Raw genomic sequence first — 19,381 nt, forward strand, 5'->3', positions numbered from 1 at the left:
AATATGAGTCATTTAATCACACTAGAAGAAATAATGGCTTTATTAACTTCATGATTGCTCAACACCAATTAAAGAGTTCATGGAGTATTCGTCTATTTTTAATGTCAACCGATTATCGTGAAAAGAACAAAAGACATAATATATGATGTGTGCAGGTATACCATGTATTAAACTATCTTAAAAACATTAACAAGCGTGTGCATTATTTTGAATTAAGATCAAACTAACGCTCTTTTTCATTTCCTACAGGATATTTGCAAAAAGTTTACACCAAAAGTACCAATATCTAAAATAAAAAGTTCAAACATCTGGGCATAATAGTCCTTGTTATAAGAAAAAACAATTCAGCTTGAAACATTGATTTCTTGGAATCAATAACAGCTAAATTATTAACTATCCGGAAATCGCAGTCCTTGTTATAAGACAAGACTCGGGTTAAGAACGATCATGGCTTAATGGCTAAATGTCTAGAATATTTCAGAGCAATTATTAAATTCAAACAACAGGTATGATTACTGTGTGTACATTGTTTTTGCTATATACAAACTGATCTTAGCTGTCCATCCATGACACGCGGTATCGTTCTAAACGTAAGGTACGACTAGGTATCTACTTATGATATATACAAACTGAAATGTAACACACAACAAAGGACAACTTTTCAGTTAAACTGAGGTAATATAAACAACTACCAACGTATGTAGAGACAGCAAAACTAGCTGCTGCATGTGACGATATTATAATAAAAAGAAATTGTAGGTAATTTTACATGTTGCACTTAACCTAACAGAAACAACCTAGCGTACACACCACCAATTAACTAGATTTCACAGAATCATCTTCATTCAGTTGTGTTACTACTTGCTATAGAGTTGTTGTTGCAGGACGAATAGCAAGTTAAGAGATTTTTGCTATAGGAAACGTAACGGATTATTGTCAAGCTGGTACATTTTTATTGCCTAACAAATACATGTAACATCCTAACAATATTAAACTTCTCTAACTAGATGAAGAATTCACGGCCGTTAATCTTGCAATTCCGTTACAAAGTCAATAAGTCAAAGTGAAATGTACTTTATTATTTGTAACCAATCCACTATTTTATCTGGATGTGTTATGCTGACCAGCTATCATCTTACTCCACGAGTCTCCACATAAGTGTTCATAGAATTCGTGGTGCGATTCCTTCCAATGGACTGTTTACCTGCCACGGCTCATCCTTCATGTTTTTTGCCACTGTAGACTCCGTGGGAACTGAATGTGAAAATATTAATTGTATTACACATGATCAATGTGCACAACTTCCAGTGGCATAAAACTAGTAACCCCTTTGTCATTTGCATTTGAAAAAAATCAGAATCCGAACGATCACTTGTTTTTTGAAAGGTACTTGTGACATTTGTTCTAAAGATGAGGCTATCATGTTAGAGGAATGTTTATTGTATGCACTATTTTCTAAACACACATGGACACGTTACATTATCGGTTTACTTACTTTCATGTTTTTAAGAAGTTCCTTTCGAATTTTCTTTTCAATCTGCAATGAAAATGAAAACAAAGTCGATATTACCTGTGTCGATTCCGGTTACAATAATTGTATCCAAAATAAAAAGCCAAGAAATCATTACAAGGAACAGAAAATGTTTTGGTTAGACAAGACTTGACCTTCACTAACTTTATAAGTGGGGTTTCCTTCCAAATTTATAAAATTGTGAACTCTCTGTGTTGAACATGCAAACCATTGGCGACTGATTTATTGATATTTATTAAGTTCACACACACAGTGCAGTAATTGCATTCAGTTAAGGCGAAATGATACTCACTTTCATATTTAGTTTCAACATTTCGTTGAATTCACTTCTCTGCATCTGGGATAAGGTAAAAAGACGTACTAAGATAAACTTTGTCAACATTTAATGGTCACGTGGTTACATCTAGTGTGCACCAACCAAATCCATAATTAAAACAGCGCCGGGCACATTTGTACATGTTTATGATATTCTGAACGGCTATATGGAAGCTGGTCACTTCGCCCGACAACCATTTCACCCAACTGCCATTTCGCCCAACCTTACCATTTCGCCCAACCAGCCTGGTCATTTCGCCCAACCAGCCTGGTCATTTCGCCCAACCTTGATTAAATATTATACTTCAATAAGGAAACGTTCGGGAATTGTTGTATTAAGGAAACTTGATGATAGATCAGTGTTTTAGGGTTAGGTTTAATAGGAAACGTTCGGGAATTGTTAACGTTACGGGATACGAACCGAATATTAAGGGAACTTGAAGCCATGGTTACAGTCGGTAGGATGGATCAGTGTTTTAGGGGTGTAGTAGTGTAATACTATAACCCAAAATAAATCAAATTGAACTAGTGAAATAGAAAAGGTGATACTATAACTTCCATTGTATGCGTAACCGCCTAAAGTAGTGTAATCCTCCCATTATACCCGAAATAACTGCTCAGACTCCGATCGATATCGAGCGGACATCACTTTATTTACCTACCACGAAGTAATATAACCCAAAATAAATCAAATTGAACTAGTGAAAAAGAAAAAGTAATATTATTCTGACTGAATATGAGTACAAAAATGGTTGGGCGAAATTAACAACAAGGTTGGGCGAAATGACCATGCTGGTTGGGCGAAATGACCAGGCTGGTTGGGCGAAATGACCAGGTTGGTTGGGCGAAATGGCAGTTGGGCGAAATGGTTGGGCGAAGTGACCAGAAAGCGGCTATATAGCAATAGGAATGAGGTTTTAAGGAACAATTAAAAAGGGATTGTTTATGTTTCCTGTTTGTATCTACAAAAACCACTTATCTCTAAGACGCTGTGATCTACTTTATTTTTACTTACTCATTACGTGAATGTTATCGTAGCTTTGAAATAAACAACATTGTAAGCAGTCAACTACATCAATTCCAAGAATTGTCAAACATGGTACAGCATCAACTTTAACATAAGTTGTGGTCCCAATTTGTGCACTATTTTTACGTATTTCTCACCAAGTCAGAACATCTCAACCATTAATACTCATTAATGGAAAAATATTAATTGTTTCGTCTTCGTTTGTGTCGATTGGCTACATTAATCGATACATGCGTACTTTTAGTAGGTTGCATGCATGTAAAGTAATGTAAATTTATTCTTAAAAAGGCGCATTACATGTAAAAGCATCTCAACGCGTCGTACAACATATACATTGCAAGCAATGAAATAAAATTATTTCATTAAGCGGACGCATAGGCGTCCGTTTGCCCTTTTCTGCTTTTTTTTCTTGCTGCGGAAGCCCGTGGTATGATAGCAGTGAAGATAGTTTCTACAGTGTCCGAGTCAGTTGATCGGTTCTTTGTGAACATTCAAGACCTCCGTAGCGCTGTTAACATTCCATTAATTAAAATATAATACTTTCAGTCGAATTTTAGTGCAGATCATTTCGTCACCGAGTGTACAAAATGGTTTTCTGAGAACATTTAACTGATAGATATGTTACTTTACCTCATGGTACGTTACCACACACTGAAACAATGTCGTCATTGAACTTTTTCCGATCTAAAAGAAAACATACATGTCACATAAGGAAAAGAATGTCCGTTTTTTTAGTTTCGTCGGCAAAAGCCCGGATTAATATGTCTAGCATCACTCATGGATAATGTCAGAGAGTGTCACTAAGCTTTCTGGATAAAGTGTACATGATTAACAACATCCAAGGTGTGTGAAACTTGCGGTTGCATAAGATGTCATTTCTTGCTTTTGGCTATACGAAACTGGTTTGGTTTGAATGGACGACGGTGTCCACGTACATACAGTCACGTCATAGGCCTATGAGCTGTAGTTATCTTTATTAACACGTGTTTATGTGATAATTATCGCAATGCATATTAAAGAGGTGTATCCGATCTTTTAATATTTTTGTTTCTGTCATTATTAACAATAATCTTTAATTGACAAAGCTCATTAGCTACAGGTATGTATGTGCATGTGAGTTATCAGAATTACATTAACTTATAGTTTAAAACGTATATTTTTTTATTTCAACGATCCATTAAGTTGCTTTTATGCTGCACAGGTCTCACCAAGTCTTCATTTGCAAGTTCCGTTATGAATTTAATCCATCGGTCTCGGTCCCACTGCAGATAAAATTAAAATTAACGTTCATGAAGCGGCGTAAGAAAGTATCTTACAATAAATTGACATGAATGAGCTTACAGTTAATCAATGTCAGCGAGTTTCCTTCTTTTCGTACAGTTTTCTTGATCCAATTAAGTGATTCAATCAGTTCTACTCTTAATCACACGATATTGGAACTCCAACTAACATATCAAGCCTTAAATTCACTTCAGTATGACATGTATCGCTCAAAGTAAAACTATTAGATGCCTGATCTTACTTCATTTTCTGGTTTCGTAGTAAGGAACGTCTCACCCTGTAGAATGAAATAAAAATAGCAATGCTGGTTAGCAGTACAGATACCCGCTGTATTCAAAAGATCTGTGTGGTTATACCATTAGCTGGGCCAGTAAGTCTACAAAATGCGGTACACTGCAGTAAAAATTTAAATAAGTGAGAAAGCTTAAAGAGAATCGTGAAGAATCATATAGGCTAATATATGACGTTTTAATGGCTTACGATCGTGATTCAGAAGATAATAACGTGATCACTACAGTATAGAGTCAAAACTTAAATATATGAGAAAACTTAACACGACATTTGAAGAATCATACAGGTTAATATACTTAATAAATGACGTAATGATAACTTAAGATCATGATTCAGAAGATAGTAACGCGATCAATACAGTTTAAATACCTCCTCCGTTTTATTCTTCTTCTTCTCCTTCTTCTCCCTTTTCTCCTTCTCCTTCTGTTGATTAGATGTAATGACAGATAATTTGAGTAGATTTAGTGTTGGTCTTCGTCTATTAGTTATGGTCAGCACATAGTCATTATCTGTAGGTCATAATATCTACACTTACATTCACAAGCATATAAAACTCAAAAATACGCATGGTGTTAATAAAAAGGGATTGCATTTACTTATTGTGTTGACTATTTACCTTCGTTTCTCCATCATTGATAAGTTTGGTCACTTTTTGCTCAAAGCATCTATCTGACAGCTGTTAATGCAACAAAAAAGAGTTTTTAGAAACATTTAGTTACATTATTTAGTGTCTTTACAATACTTGGATACTGAGATACTATACACTTACCAATTTCTGTCTGAAGAGGTCCTTCAATTTGTCCATGTATTCGTCAAAAGTTATCTGCAGAAACAAGAATATGAATTTCGTTTATATATGCATGTAAAATGTATGTATCAATCATAAATGGTAATGTAAACAGTCATACAGATTTGATTACATGTATTCATAATAATAAATCTCTATAAACCATGATCCATGAACATTAAAAGTACGCCATTATTGACTAACCTTTCTTTTAGGATTGACAAAGTGCCATAATTCTTCGATAACAAACTGGTCAGATGTCTGTCAAATAATAATGAATGCAGAGTTAAGTATAAAGTTAATCTCATCACGCCACAGAAAAGTCTTATTTCATTTAAGCGTCCAAAAATAATTCAATACAATTTTTTTCTTCAGTTATTTGTATTAATAGTTAAACACCCAGCTACTTCAATCTTTTCTGTCAGTCTGTCTTCCTTTCATCACAACTGAGACGTACTCAGATGTCACATGAAAGTATTTATAATATAGTTACTCGACAATACGCTTCGTCATTCACTTACCATCTTCTTCATTATAGTTTGCTCCAGAAGCTTTATGCCGCGGTCTGATGTAACCTACATGAAATTAATGAAATGTTTGTTCAAGCCAGCCTTTTCATTTTGCATTGAAGGAACATGAAATATGTTCTAAGGGTAAAGTTTTTATTTCACAGAAACAACAAAACTTATAGGAAAACAAATAGTTCATATCTAATACAGAAAGTAACTAATATTGTTATATATGACAAAGATTACGACAGTGCATCAAATCGCACACAGATTAGCCACTGATTTACGGATAGTTTATCTTATCTTCAGAAAAGCTGCTCGCATAGACACTCACCTGTGGATGATGTGTGTAAGAAGATACATGTTTTTCAACCTCTTCTTGGGAAACCTGGTAAACGATAGAACAGCAAGAAATAGAGATAACGGCCATGAGAACACAATTAAAAATTGAGAACATACCAAGTATTAAGAATCTGTCACTGACTTGATGTTACAGTGAAGTCATCATTCTGATTTATGTTACATAATCAAAAAGTACCTTTGTATTCTGAATCATCTCCACGCATTCGTAAGTCCTTATCTGTGGAAGCAAAAGTGTTCAAAGTAATCATAGTGGTTGCACGGAGAGGTATACTCAAATATGCATAGTAACGCATTCATGGGTGTACAATAAACTAATGACAATAATAAATGACACTAAGGATTATTCACAGCGCCGATATGTGTGCTGATTCGGTGTATGTAACCCATTCGGCACTTTTCGCAATAATTGTTTGTTAAAACCTCATTTCCATTATAATAAAGTTAATATCAATCAAATCGCAAACATAGTAGCTTAATCCACGTCAGTTTTCATCACTGTAGTAATGTCATGGTTGTAATGTCATTCGAATTCTCGTCACATTCATGCAGGTACACTAACAATATCGCGTTGCTATGTATACTGCAACATTATGTGTCCACAGCGAAAGTCAAAAAGCCCACTGTCTGAACAATTCAAATACACAGACACAGACACGTTGATAAATCGGAATGGTATTTGTTAACGTATTGTAGATTAGCTATATCATATTAATGTAAGAGTGTAGTGGTTAATTCTCAAAAACAGTTTTCCAAACCGACAATTCTATATTTAATTTTGACGGATATTATTTGCAAACGTGATTCAATTTCTCTATCTGCCTTGCGTTATTAAAAATATTGACCGTAAGCTTTGACGACCATTTCAATGAGATGTATTGATGGCCTGAACTTACCATATCAGCATCCATTGAGAATATAATCGCCTCGATGAGAGCTTGCTGTAATATCTGTAGAATAGAAGCAAGGAGTTACGATATTCATCTCATTGTTTGACCAGTCCACATCATTTCACCGAGGATATTCAGGATAAAATGAGGATATTCAGTTTACCTTATTTAAGGCGTCTTTTTCAAATTTCTCGTCGACCGAGTCTGGTAACTTGCGAGATCTTATCTGTTAAAATGAATGAAATTCAGAACAACAACTCATTTTTTATAATATTCATTATATACAATCCGATACGTACAAAATAATATTGCACAAAGGCATTTACCGGTATCTGTGTGATTTATAGAATGAGAGAATGGATCATTTGAAAAAAAAATACTACAAGCCTCCATAACTTTAAACTGTACGAATATGGATGTGAAGTTATGGATTCTATTTCTTAAAAGAAAACTAATCAGTTGTTTGGCGTTATCGTTCTGACATATACTACCGTTTGGTCCTACATAAATTAAGGCTTTTTTAAGGTTATTTTAAGCTGATTCAGACGTAATTCGTTCTTACTCTGTATTGGTAGACGTAATAGAAAATTAATATTTGCTACTGGCTACGTTGCTAACCACACCCCTATCTATTCTCATTGCACTTAACCTGGTGATCCATCAATGGATTATTCTGTTTGGTTTTGAGGATTTCTTTTTCAAGGTTATATCAGCTGATTCAGACGTAATTCGTTCTTACTCTGTAGTGGTAGACGTAATGGAAAATTCAAATTCGTCTACTGGCTACGTTATTATAGCCACAGCCTTATAATATGTTTCAATCAATGTAACATAGCGATCATTAATGTTCGTTGCTGTAACTTTATAATTTAAAATCTTTACCTCATTAGAAATTTCTTTCATTTTCTCAGATTCCTCCATGAATGGCTGTTTTTCTTTCTGTTGAGGCAGCGAAAGATAGTTAAGGTTATGTTCAACATATAAGGATCATGTGCTGATAAATATTCATGACTTTTATATGACAGCCATGATATAATATAAACACTGTCGTCATAGTCGTCTTTGTTTTGACTTTCAATTAACTGATAACATATGAATCTCATTTTATTCTTTTTGTCCCAACCTGGTGATCCATCGATGGATTATTCTGTTTAGTTTTAGGTTATTCTTTGAATCTTCATATGACAACTGTTTCGCTTAATTCCTCATTGAAAAAGAAGATCTATGGAATTTCATTGTTTCTTTTGTAAATTCTACGATTCTCTTATAGCTATTTTCTAACTAGAAATAACTTTCAGTTCAAATTTCATAATAATGGTATTACGTTTTGTCTTTACCACGACAGAATTTTACAAACATTCAGATTAGCTATTACGTCATAAGTGTAACTGTGAAAGAGCATTTTCCATCGGAATATCCTTTCAATCTACGGTAGATCTGGTTTTTTTTTTATTCCTACTTTACCTCTCCAACAGAATTATTGTCAAGCTTGATGGGCATCTCAATAGTCTTATCCTGGAAAAGTAAAAAGATACGTTAAAACGTGTAATAATTGTGTAACTAGAGAAGCTCTTAGACTCGTTCGTTTCGTTACTAAATAAAAGATAAAAAACGTGCTACCAGATACTGCAATACATACCATAAGCTTCTCCCAAACACTCTTGAAGATATTGCACAATCGATTTATTGACTGTGAATCGATTTTCTGTGGATAAAAAGAGATTTGAAAGTACAATATGGTAATGCCTTTGGAAGGAAAACTTGATCCATATAACATTATTCAAATCTGCACTCGTAAAATAGCGACTTTGTGTTATTGTATGTTACAGTTTGACACATCACAGTTAATATCTTATTCTTCTTTTTCTTCGGCCGCCGTCAATACTGACGATTGGCTACCAGTTTGACGCATCTCCTTATCTCCTCCTCCCAGGTAGTTCTGTTCTGAGCTAACGCTTAGCTTGCGCTAGGCTCAATCCTACCCATTCTTTGTCATACCACTGCTTCTTTTGACGTCCAGCCTTCCTCTTTCCTTCTACCTTCCCCTCTATTATTTGGAGTGTCAATGCACTACCGCTGCCTCTGAGGATGTGGCCAAAGTAAGTGAGCTTTCTGTTTACTATTTCTCCAAGCACCTGTCCCTTCACACCAACAGTCAATATAAGCCTGATTAACTTATACATTGAGTTAACATAGACTTACCTGCTGAAACTCTTGATATGTAGACTGAAGAAAATACGGTGTCATATACTAAAAATAGAAAAAGTATATGAGTAACGTTATAATCCGATCATTTTAGTGATGAACTCTTGGAAACATATCATATATTGATTCAGTCTAAGTATCTTTATCATATTATAGTACGAAACATTAGATAAGTATTGAAAAGAAGTAGTTCTTACCCAGGGTTACAAAAGAAAACGAAACTATCTAACAGTTAATCGAAAACTGAGACGAGGAAGTAATTAAATAAACTAATAATAGAAATATCAAAATTCCCTCCATTCACTCAATAAGTTTCGCATTGTTTTTTCTTTAAAGTATTATAATATATATTACACGTATCACATGCCTTCAAATACTCCCACAATTTAAAAACATCAGGTGTACTGCTGAAAGGTAAATACATTCGTGGGTGTAGAGAACGTATCCTTATTCAGATTAGAGTATTCCAAAAACAATGTTCACGATGGATAACACTCACATAATAAGTCTGTGTTTCAGAAAATAGTTCCTCCATGATTGTATCTTCGGAGATCTGAGGTAAGGGAAAGAACAAAGATACCGGTATACAGAACCGTATCACGATGAACTGATAACTACATCAAATCTAAAAACGTCAACCATTTGTGACCGGAATATTATCCTGTTAGAGTACCGTTTATCAGAAATGTAACGAAAAGTATTTGTAGGGTACAAGGTATACCCATTCAGAAGTTGACCACGCTATTTTGATTGATAACAGTTGGAATGTAACTGGTCCCTGTCAAATGTAAAGATTCCCTAACAATAACGCCAAAAAAACGCCATTTAGTAAGTTAAATGGTTGTTTAACTTCTAATAAACTGACTTTAATGCATCGACCTATATCTTTCTAAGAATGAGATATTCATATCATCGTACCAGCACATCGGTCGAACGCATGAGAAGCATTGTATAAATTGTGATATTGCTTTTTCACTTCCTTGTTTTTAATATCGATGTAATTTTACAGGAGGTTAGAGAAAACAACTTACGTAATTATTTAGATAGTATCGTAGTAATGTTGATAAGAAGTCTTCTTTTGAACACTGCAAAAAGAAATCAGAGCTTCATTTCAGCAATGTTGAAAGAGAACGAATTGGGTTTTCGACTTTGAAATATATTAAAACCCAAATATTGTTAATGTTAAAGAATACATTCATGGCAGTAATTAATCCAAGTTATCAATCTGTAGATAGTAGAAAATTATTTTTAGAGTTAAAAAAATACCGATGTTTTTTTTTTTTTAAGGCACTTGCTAATACTATGAGCTTTAAATCCTTAGAAGGCATAACGGAAGCAAGCTATACTCACGTATCTCTTGTCAACCAAACCCTTTAGTTCGTTCATGATGAGATCAAATCCAACCTGCAATCAAATGATTTATGACGTTTAGTAAATTATATTTAACTCTCAGTTAAACACTAAACGAATGGTCTGTTATGTTACACTAAACGAATCACCTGCATGAAGTACTGTTCTTTCGAAGCCAAACCCATGTTTGTGTTATGAACTAGAAACTCTCTCACACACTTTCCAATTCCATGTTCATTAAGTTGTGTTTTGTTTTCTAACTGCATATACCATTGCATTGTCCATCAGCTGACTAGGCATACAGCTGTTAACAAGGAGTCCTACAACACAAGTTGTTTCTGTGTATGAATAAGGTTACGTCGAAGTACTCTCTACCGACTTAGACTGGAATCTTTTATGAAAGTAATATGCACATGTTATATCATTAGTAACATGTAGATGTTAAATCATTAGCAAGATTCAGATGTTATATCATCAGTGACTGGCAGATGTTATATCATTTACATGCGTAAAGTACTTTCTGGGGTCTCAGTCTTCATGGTGTTGACTGTGGATCTGTGACCATGTAGACTGAGACCCCAGTTGGAGAACACTTTAACCTTACCATACCATTAACGTCATGCCCCTACAGGGGATTGAATCCTTAGGTAGCCGTCCTGACCTAGTACGAATCAGCAGAGAGAGGCTGTGGATGCAACGCCTTCGCACCATTCAACCTCATGGGCTCAACATTCAGGAAGGACATGACTAACTTTTCTTCTTTCCCCCCACTTCTTCCTTGCCCCTCCCTCCCCCCACCATCACTCCTCTCCTCATAGCCCTCTTCCACCCTTTTTTCTCCATACCTTTCTGTCTTTGACCTTCTCCAGTTTATTTTCTATCCCCTTCCCTTAATCCTCTTTTTGTCCCTCCACTGTTTATTTCATACCTCTCCTCTTCCCCTGTTGGATTCTACCTTTCTTTCTTCTCTCCATCTCTTGTCTACCAATCCCCTTACAACAATCTCTTTGTGTTCACCATGCTCATTAACCTGTCTGTATTCTGTGCGTGTTTTTGTCCCGTCTGTTACTGTTACTTATCATTTAGCCTTTGAAGAAGATCCTGCTAGGATCGAAACGTCAGGCCAACTTACTTTTACGCATTCTCCTACTTTTACACAGGCTCTGTATTGCATGAGCAGTTTGCTAACAGTTTTATTTTATTTTGGAATCTTTTAAGTAAGTAACCTGCAGATATTATATCATTTACATGCGTACATGCAAACGACAATCACTCCATCAATTTGATTTTGTACTTTTAATCAGTAGTAAATAATGACTTGTGATATACGTGATACGCTACAAACGTCTAAACGGGTAGCTATACAATCAATATATTTTTTTTATTAATTAATTAATTTATTTGTTTCTTATTCATGATACTTACGATGGGTCAACATCGTATGCTATCATCATACATTATTACGTATTATTGTATGCTATCATCATACTTACGATGCTTTCGCTGACCAAGGATCCTGATGACTTAACATAACGTAATAATCCAATCTGAAGCAATGACGCAGAACGGTGTATGGTTAGCATGGTATGCGTCTGGATTGTTTGTCATTTGAAATTATTGATATTAATAATGCAATTATCTCATGCATGCATGGTATTTCGTTGATGAAATAATTTCAACAAACGTTTTTCTAACGTTGTCTAGTGGCGTATGGCCATGGCCATTCACTAATCATGATAACGTTCAAGGCGACCACGACGATGATGATGATCACGATGATAATTTTGGCAATTCAGCAAACAATGTTATTGTTCCTTTTTGTTATCTTTTTCCTGCCCTTCATTCTTTCCTGTCGTTTTAATTGACATTATATAATTACATTTAACATAAGTCGAGCATTGGGTGATAAAACTTACAACTCTTTTTTGAAGTAGTTTTCCTACCAGGGTGATGTAGTTAGTTGATGAAATCTGTTGATGAACGTACACACGGACAGTGTCACAAATATGCATGACCCTTAAAATCTTTACGTTGTATGATTTTGACTCGAGCAATTATACGACCGATATATAGTATACGATAGTATTCTGTTACTACTAGCCCCTTTAGACCAAATTAGAGTCCATTTAAATATAAAATATCGCAAAATCACGTCATGTATATGTCGGTTATTATTCGTACAACATTTGAATTCCACTTACCCGATTAGGTTTAAGAAGTTCCTCCAACATCTTAAGAAAGTGTCCAACCTACGCAAGAAACAAAGTAGTTCATATTTAGTAAACTCTCTACATTTTCGATATAGGTTTTAAATCAATGTGATTCTATGTCACTTACCCAGTCATTTTGAAAGTTATCTACAACGAAGTGCAGAAGTTTTAGTACTTCTTGCTGTGAAAAAAAGAAGACCAGTTTTACATCTAGACAGTTCTTGTGATCTTAGTTTCCTAATTTTGTCATTTTCATATCAGGGACATTCTATTATCAAACTGACCTTACTTTGCATGCATCAATTTATTGTTTGTTAAGGACAACTTTTTTTTTCCCAATTTGTGCGAAGATAAAAGAAAATTTGATTTGCGATATTTAGTATTTATAAACAAAATGGAATAGCATCTACAATAAGGGTTGGATTGTGACCAAAAGTAATAATCGAGTACAGTAAGTAAATCTGAATTACTATTGTTCATAATATAATTAAAAAAACGGTACTACGACTTTTTTTTGGGGGGGGGGGGCATTGCCATTCTGATACAAGAACAAATTAAATAATCCCAAAGTAATCTTCTAAAGAAATGAAGTATATGAGAAAACTTGTACCATATAACGTTTCATTTAAATATTTCAAGCAGTTTATGCAAGGCAAAATTTCTTCATTCCGTCTGTATTCTAATCATGATTCAATGTGTTATTTCTAGTTTAGCGATTCAGAGAAAAACTAACATATTTGTCACTGACCTCGTTAGAAAAATTTTTGTCCTTCAAAAATCCAGCAAGAAATGGTATTGGAATTGTAACCTGTTGAACAAGGCGAAGAGAAGTTGAAGTAAACACAGACGTAGACATGGTGATTATCACATGATTGCGTTACATAAAGAAACTCGGTTTTAGTCTCATCCGATAATGAGAGCTAAATTTACATACTTCATTAACATATTTTGTTTATATCATACTCAAATATTTTGTACTGTTAATAATTATTTCTTGATAATATTGCCCGGGACAATTCCTTTCACATAATTGCTTTATATTGTAGATTCTTCTATTGTTCCATGCTCAAGACTTTCCACTATTATGTCGTCACTCAAATGTGGTCATTAACTATTCAGGAACAATACTTATTATATCTTGTAACCACTAAGAAAAATACTGGCATATCTCAACAGTAGTGGTTTGTGAATACATCCTCTTTTCGAAACTGTCGTCAAGCAATTAACACGTGTTTCACTCTATACTCTTAAGGATTCCAATGTCCTTTCGATATAACTAGAGTTGGAGTTGCTTACTTTTTTATCAGAACAGAATGACTTCATCATATCTTTGAATTCTTCTGGTGTCGTCTGAAAGAAGGTAAAATTAATCGGCCTTTTCATAATTTTTCGTGACAGTGCTCCCTTTATACAAGGAATATAATTTCTTAACGTAACCGTGACTGCTTCACAGCATATCACGTCTAGTTAACGTGTGAACGTGTGTATGGTAACTACTAACTAATGTTAACCTTATAACTTCACCAGGAAACACAACTGATGGCAAAAACGACTGAAAACTTTGAAGTTAAAAAAAAGGATCGATTTTCAGTGTTAGTTGAGAGAATCCAAATCTGAATATTGCTGACATTAAAATTTAATAGACTACATATTTGTTTCGAAGTATCCTCTCCGACATATATCAACAGACGAAAGTGAATGTTAAATGACAGATAATTCCACCCCACTACTCCCCACCACTCCCCATTGCACCACGTTAGACCCCACCATACCCCCACCACACCAATACAAAGACAAGTAATGTGTATAGGTGCTTATGTTGATTGACTGAATTTGGATTATCCTACCGTTTCTGCGATAATTCCGGTGAAAATCGGTGTAAAAGAATCGTTAAATATATTCTGCAATGTAAATGTAAGAAAGTCGGTATTATTTCGACCGTATATCATGTATGTATTACAATACTCTGGTTATGTAAGCGTTTATTAACTGTAAATCAATCTAATAACGTAACGGTTTCAGATTGTATTTGTAGTGTGCGTTCTTACATGACTTGGCACATGATATTTTCGGCAGTTTAATTTCTCTTAACGTACACCATAATAGTATCAAAAGCAATTATTTAGATATTTCTATACTATATCTCATGTCACGCATCCATGTAATGCCGTTCATGTTTTCAAGCCAAAAGGTTGTTTGACAGTGTTTAACGTTAAAATTAAAACCCCGTCCAGTATAGAATACTGCGCTTCCACTAGAAAAAAAAACTTAAACTAGTAACACAATGTTACCGCGAAGGAAGAACATATAAATAACATTTACACTGACCAAGAAGTATGAAATATCGGATTGCCCTTTGTTATTCAGTCGAGTTAATTGAATAGAAATCGAGGCTTTATGACTCAAAGTTTTGAATAAATCATTCAAGTACGGTTGCCACAATTTCCAGGCTGGTACAGTACCTTCACCAAAAGATGAGATATTACGTACAGTTTTTCGTAGTATTTTACTTAAGCATTCCTTTCTAATCGATAGTATACGTATATAGTATAGTATATGAGATAAACAATACCTGCAAACTATTAGTCTTCGCTTCACTTGTAAGTTCGTTTTCCATGATAGGAATTGGCTAGAAGTAATTACAAATATGAAAATAAGAATCTAAATGAACCTTTTTCAAACTAACAATGACGTCACCTATTGAATACATTCCTCAATCACAATAACTCGATTTGAAAGAAATACTAATTTCCAACAGTTAACATACCAGACTTACCGAGACGATTGTTATTATCGTTGTAAAATCAAAGTATACATTCAATAATGTGAATGGTAGACTACATGTAAAAATCACTGTTCATTATAAGAAACAAATGCTAACGATCAATAATCTTAATAAAAGTAAAAATAAAATAAAACTGTTAGCAAACTGCTTATCCACTAGAGAGACTGTGTAATAGAATGTGTAAAAGTAAGTTGGCCTGACGTTTCGATCCTACCAGGATCTTCTTTAGTGGCTAAATGACAAGTGACAGTAACAGAAGGGACAAAAACACGCACAGAATACAGACAGGTTAATGAGCACGGTGAACACAATGAGATACATGTAAATGGATTAGTAGACAAGGGATGGAGAGAAGAAGGCAACATGGGAAGAGGTAGGAGATAAACAGTGGAGGGACAAAGGGAGAATTAAAGAAACAGGGTAGGGAATAAACTGGAGAAGGACAAAGACAGAAAGGTGTGGAGAGAAGAAAAAAGGGGGATGGGAGAGAGCTGTGAGAAGAGGAGTGAAGGGGGCAAGAGGAAACAAGGGGTTGAGCCCATGAGGTTGAATGGTGCGATGGCGTTGCATCCACAGCCTCTCTCTGCTGATTCGTACTAGGTCAGGACGGCTACCTAAGGATTCAATCCCCTGTAGGGACATGTCGTTAATGGTATGGTTGGGAAGGTTAAAATGTTCTCCAACTGGGGTCTCAGTCTTCATGGTGTTGACTGTGGCTCTGTGACCATAGAATCGCTTCTTGAGGGTGGTGAAGAAGATCAATAATCTTATTACATGGCATTCCTACTTTCAAAATAACTAACTTTCATCAGTATAAAATTCCTCAACCACTTAATGTGACATATAGGTCATCACATTTAGCCTCACTTTTGTTGTTATTGATATTTTAATTTAAAATCATTGCAATACCTCCAGGCTCGGTAATTACCTTTACATTTACAAACGTCACGGGGTAATCAATCTTTCTGTCAGCACCCTGGAAAAAAATACATAAATATTAGTTTATTTTTGTAAATCACGTGATTCAATGAATCTGTTTTAGGGTTGCGCAGCTGTGTATGTGTGTGTGCAATTGTGTGTATGCGCGAGTATTGGTGTGTTTTTTTTTTCCCTGGCTATCAATAACCCAATCGACCAGCGTGGAGATATATATAACATATTAATTTGCATTGTATGTACCGTTTGTTTCCTATTCCGTCCTCTCCCTCCCACTCAAAGTTACTTTTAAGATTTAAACTGAATGTTAACAAAGTTCGAAATCACAATCTTGGGAATGGAAATAAAGTAAGAATTAAATTCAGTTCTTCTACTCGAATTCTGTTGGTTCCCAAAGTCTCTCGTTGATTTGGTCACGTCATTCATTTCAACTTTTCTCATCATTTCATCGGAAGTTTGTATCTAACGGTAAGCTTTGAAATACGTTGCACATATCACTTTATACGATTGGCTTTAACCTTGTACGATGTTTGATCTTCCACGTACATCCTGTATTGCTAGCTTGTATGTTTCTAATTACGATTACATGGCAATTAAAACGTATGATTTGCAAAATACTGATTTACCCTAAGGATTTAATCCCCTGTAGGGACATGTCGTTAATGGTATGGTTGGGAAGATTAAAATGTTCTCTAACTGGGGTCTCAGTCTTTATGGTGTTGACCGTGGATCTGTAACCATAGAATAGCTTCTTGAGGGTGGTGAAGAAGATCAATAATCTTATTACATGGCATTCCTACTTTCAAAATAACTAACTTTCATCAGTATAAAATTCCTCAACCACTTAATGTGACATATAGGTCATCAAATTTAGCCTCACTTTTGTTGTTATTGATATTTTAATTTTAAATCATTGCAATACCTCCAGGATCGGTAATTACCTTTTCATATACAAGCTTCACGGGGTACATATTCTTTCTGTCAGCACCCTGGAAAAAAATACATAAATATTAGTTTATTTTTGTAAATCCCGTGATTCAATGAATCTGTTTTAGGGTTGCGCAGCTGTGTATGTGTGTGTGTGCAATTGTGTGTATGCGCGAGTATTTGTGGGTTTGTTTTTTCTAGCTATCAATAACCCAAATCGACCAGCGTGGAGATATACAACATATTAATATGAATTGTATACACCGTTTGTTTCCTATTTCATCCTCTCCCTCCCACTCAAAGTTACTTTTAAGATTTAAACTGAATGTTAACAAAGTTCGAAATCACAATCTTGGGGATGGAAATGGACTAAGAAATAAATTTAGTTCTTCTATTTGAATTATCTTGGTTCCCAAAGTCTCTCGTTGATTTGGTCACGTCATTAATTTCAACTTTTCTCATCATTTCATTTGGAGTTTGTTTCTAAGCGTAAGCTCCGAAATACGTTGCACATATTACTTTATACGATTGGCATTAACCTTGTACGATGTTAGATCTTCCACGTACATCCTGTATTGCTAGCTTGTATGCTTATAATTACGATTGCAGGGCAATTAAAGCGTACGATTTGCAAATTACTGATTTACCGTATCAGATCCCTGTCCTGTTTCTTGGTATTCCGTTTTCCCCCTCGCACTGAATGGGAAATATGGAGGCAGCTTTTTAAAAACTGAAAAGAAAAAGAAAATAGAAATAAGTTATTTCCAATCGGCCAATCAATTTCCAATCGGTCAGGCAACGAGTTAAGGATTTAATTGCAGAAAAGGTGTTCATAATTGACCAGACGTGGGTGTTTGCGGTGTTTTTCTTTTTTTAATAGATAATATATTGTTTAGGAAATGCGGTTTTCTTCATCTTCATCACATTAGTTACAACTGAAACAATACACCATTGTCTCTTGATAGTGAAGTGAAGGACGTTTCCAAAAATACCACGTGTTGCACTGTTTTGCAGGGATAACCTGATCGGCTGCGGACTATGAATATATAGAACAACGATAAGGTAAGGTATGAAATCATGAGGTAAATGTCTTCTGTCAATCGCATATAAATACTCATTCACCTGAAACTGAAACGTCATGTATTGCATGAGAATATGTATTGTAATTTAATACTGGATAAATTAAGTTAAAAACGCCATCTTCACCCACCATATTCACGTTTCCAGTAAAACACAATAATCACAATCACTAGGATGAGAAAGAAAAAGACGAGAAAAACCACTAGTCCTGGCCGTCCACCGCTTTCTTCGCCACAATCCCTAGTAGCTGAAAGAAAACAAGTAATATGTAAATATCCAGATGAATGAAGCTCAGTGCTGATAGTAAAAGTAAACTGATTGAAACATTTTAATTGCAGGATTCTGTGCAATACACGAGTTGTAAGAAAACCTGCAAGTTGTTGCGTAGGTTAACTTTGAATGCCACATTTATACATTCTCGGCAATGTTACTTCGTTTCACTGCTGCCATCTATTTTAAAAGCTCGGGAAGGACCGACCCGTGATGAACTTGCCTAAGATCATGGAAAAGACAACAGGGTATATTTATCTTAATTATATATGCAGTCCAATATACTTCGGCATCCTTTGTGAAACATTGAATTGCGCCATGCCACTCTCAGGTTAATATACATATTACATACTTTATAATTAATGACAATAAAGAATATTACAACAAATAATTTACATTAAAATTGATCTCGGTTACTATTTATACGAACATTCTCAGAACAAGTTAAATATCCTCAACTGTTATTAAATTAAAATTAATATTTATCATAACATTCTCACAACAGGTTAACTATCCTCCCCTGTTATTAAAGTCTCAGTGTGTGTTTGCTTATGAATTTCGGAAAACAAACTTCCGAAGCAGATTCAATGTTTCTTATTTTAATTGCACTCTGACCAGATGGGTTTA

At 34.9% G+C, this 19,381-nt stretch overlaps 1 protein-coding gene across 5 annotated transcripts in view; it reads right to left on the minus strand.

Annotated features, from left to right (window-relative positions):
- Positions 1–278: 278 nt before the first annotated feature.
- The window catches only part of LOC139977789 (uncharacterized), a 24,373-nt gene continuing 5,270 nt past the window's right edge, over positions 279–19,381 (minus strand). For 2 of the 5 annotated variants that reach the window (XM_071987423.1, XM_071987422.1), the window contains exons 6-39: positions 18,615–18,731; positions 18,052–18,134; positions 17,419–17,466; positions 16,470–16,517; positions 15,329–15,385; positions 14,604–14,657; positions 14,053–14,106; positions 13,505–13,564; positions 12,884–12,937; positions 12,748–12,795; positions 12,463–12,516; positions 12,040–12,093; positions 10,547–10,600; positions 10,228–10,281; positions 9,696–9,749; positions 9,194–9,241; positions 8,631–8,696; positions 8,456–8,506; positions 7,874–7,930; positions 7,155–7,217; positions 6,998–7,051; positions 6,280–6,321; positions 6,076–6,129; positions 5,754–5,807; positions 5,437–5,493; positions 5,215–5,268; positions 5,062–5,121; positions 4,815–4,868; positions 4,396–4,431; positions 4,082–4,135; positions 3,504–3,557; positions 1,824–1,868; positions 1,496–1,537; positions 279–1,254 (exon numbers count right to left, since the gene is read on the minus strand). In XM_071987423.1, coding sequence (XP_071843524.1) covers positions 1,222–1,254; positions 1,496–1,537; positions 1,824–1,868; positions 3,504–3,557; positions 4,082–4,135; positions 4,396–4,431; positions 4,815–4,868; positions 5,062–5,121; positions 5,215–5,268; positions 5,437–5,493; positions 5,754–5,807; positions 6,076–6,129; positions 6,280–6,321; positions 6,998–7,051; positions 7,155–7,217; positions 7,874–7,930; positions 8,456–8,506; positions 8,631–8,696; positions 9,194–9,241; positions 9,696–9,749; positions 10,228–10,281; positions 10,547–10,600; positions 12,040–12,093; positions 12,463–12,516; positions 12,748–12,795; positions 12,884–12,937; positions 13,505–13,564; positions 14,053–14,106; positions 14,604–14,657; positions 15,329–15,385; positions 16,470–16,517; positions 17,419–17,466; positions 18,052–18,134; positions 18,615–18,731 — 1,871 coding nt within the window. In that variant the 3' untranslated portion in view covers positions 279–1,221. The remainder of the gene's footprint in view (positions 1,255–1,495; positions 1,538–1,823; positions 1,869–3,503; positions 3,558–4,081; positions 4,136–4,395; positions 4,432–4,814; positions 4,869–5,061; positions 5,122–5,214; positions 5,269–5,436; positions 5,494–5,753; positions 5,808–6,075; positions 6,130–6,279; positions 6,322–6,997; positions 7,052–7,154; positions 7,218–7,873; positions 7,931–8,455; positions 8,507–8,630; positions 8,697–9,193; positions 9,242–9,695; positions 9,750–10,227; positions 10,282–10,546; positions 10,601–12,039; positions 12,094–12,462; positions 12,517–12,747; positions 12,796–12,883; positions 12,938–13,504; positions 13,565–14,052; positions 14,107–14,603; positions 14,658–15,328; positions 15,386–16,469; positions 16,518–17,418; positions 17,467–18,051; positions 18,135–18,614; positions 18,732–19,381) is intronic. The other 3 variants (XM_071987424.1, XM_071987425.1, XM_071987426.1) reach the window with 3 other exon arrangements.

This window comes from Apostichopus japonicus, chromosome 12 (genome assembly GCF_037975245.1).
Source record: "Apostichopus japonicus isolate 1M-3 chromosome 12, ASM3797524v1, whole genome shotgun sequence".
In the NCBI taxonomy this organism is placed as follows: Eukaryota; Metazoa; Echinodermata; class Holothuroidea; order Aspidochirotida; family Stichopodidae; genus Apostichopus; species Apostichopus japonicus.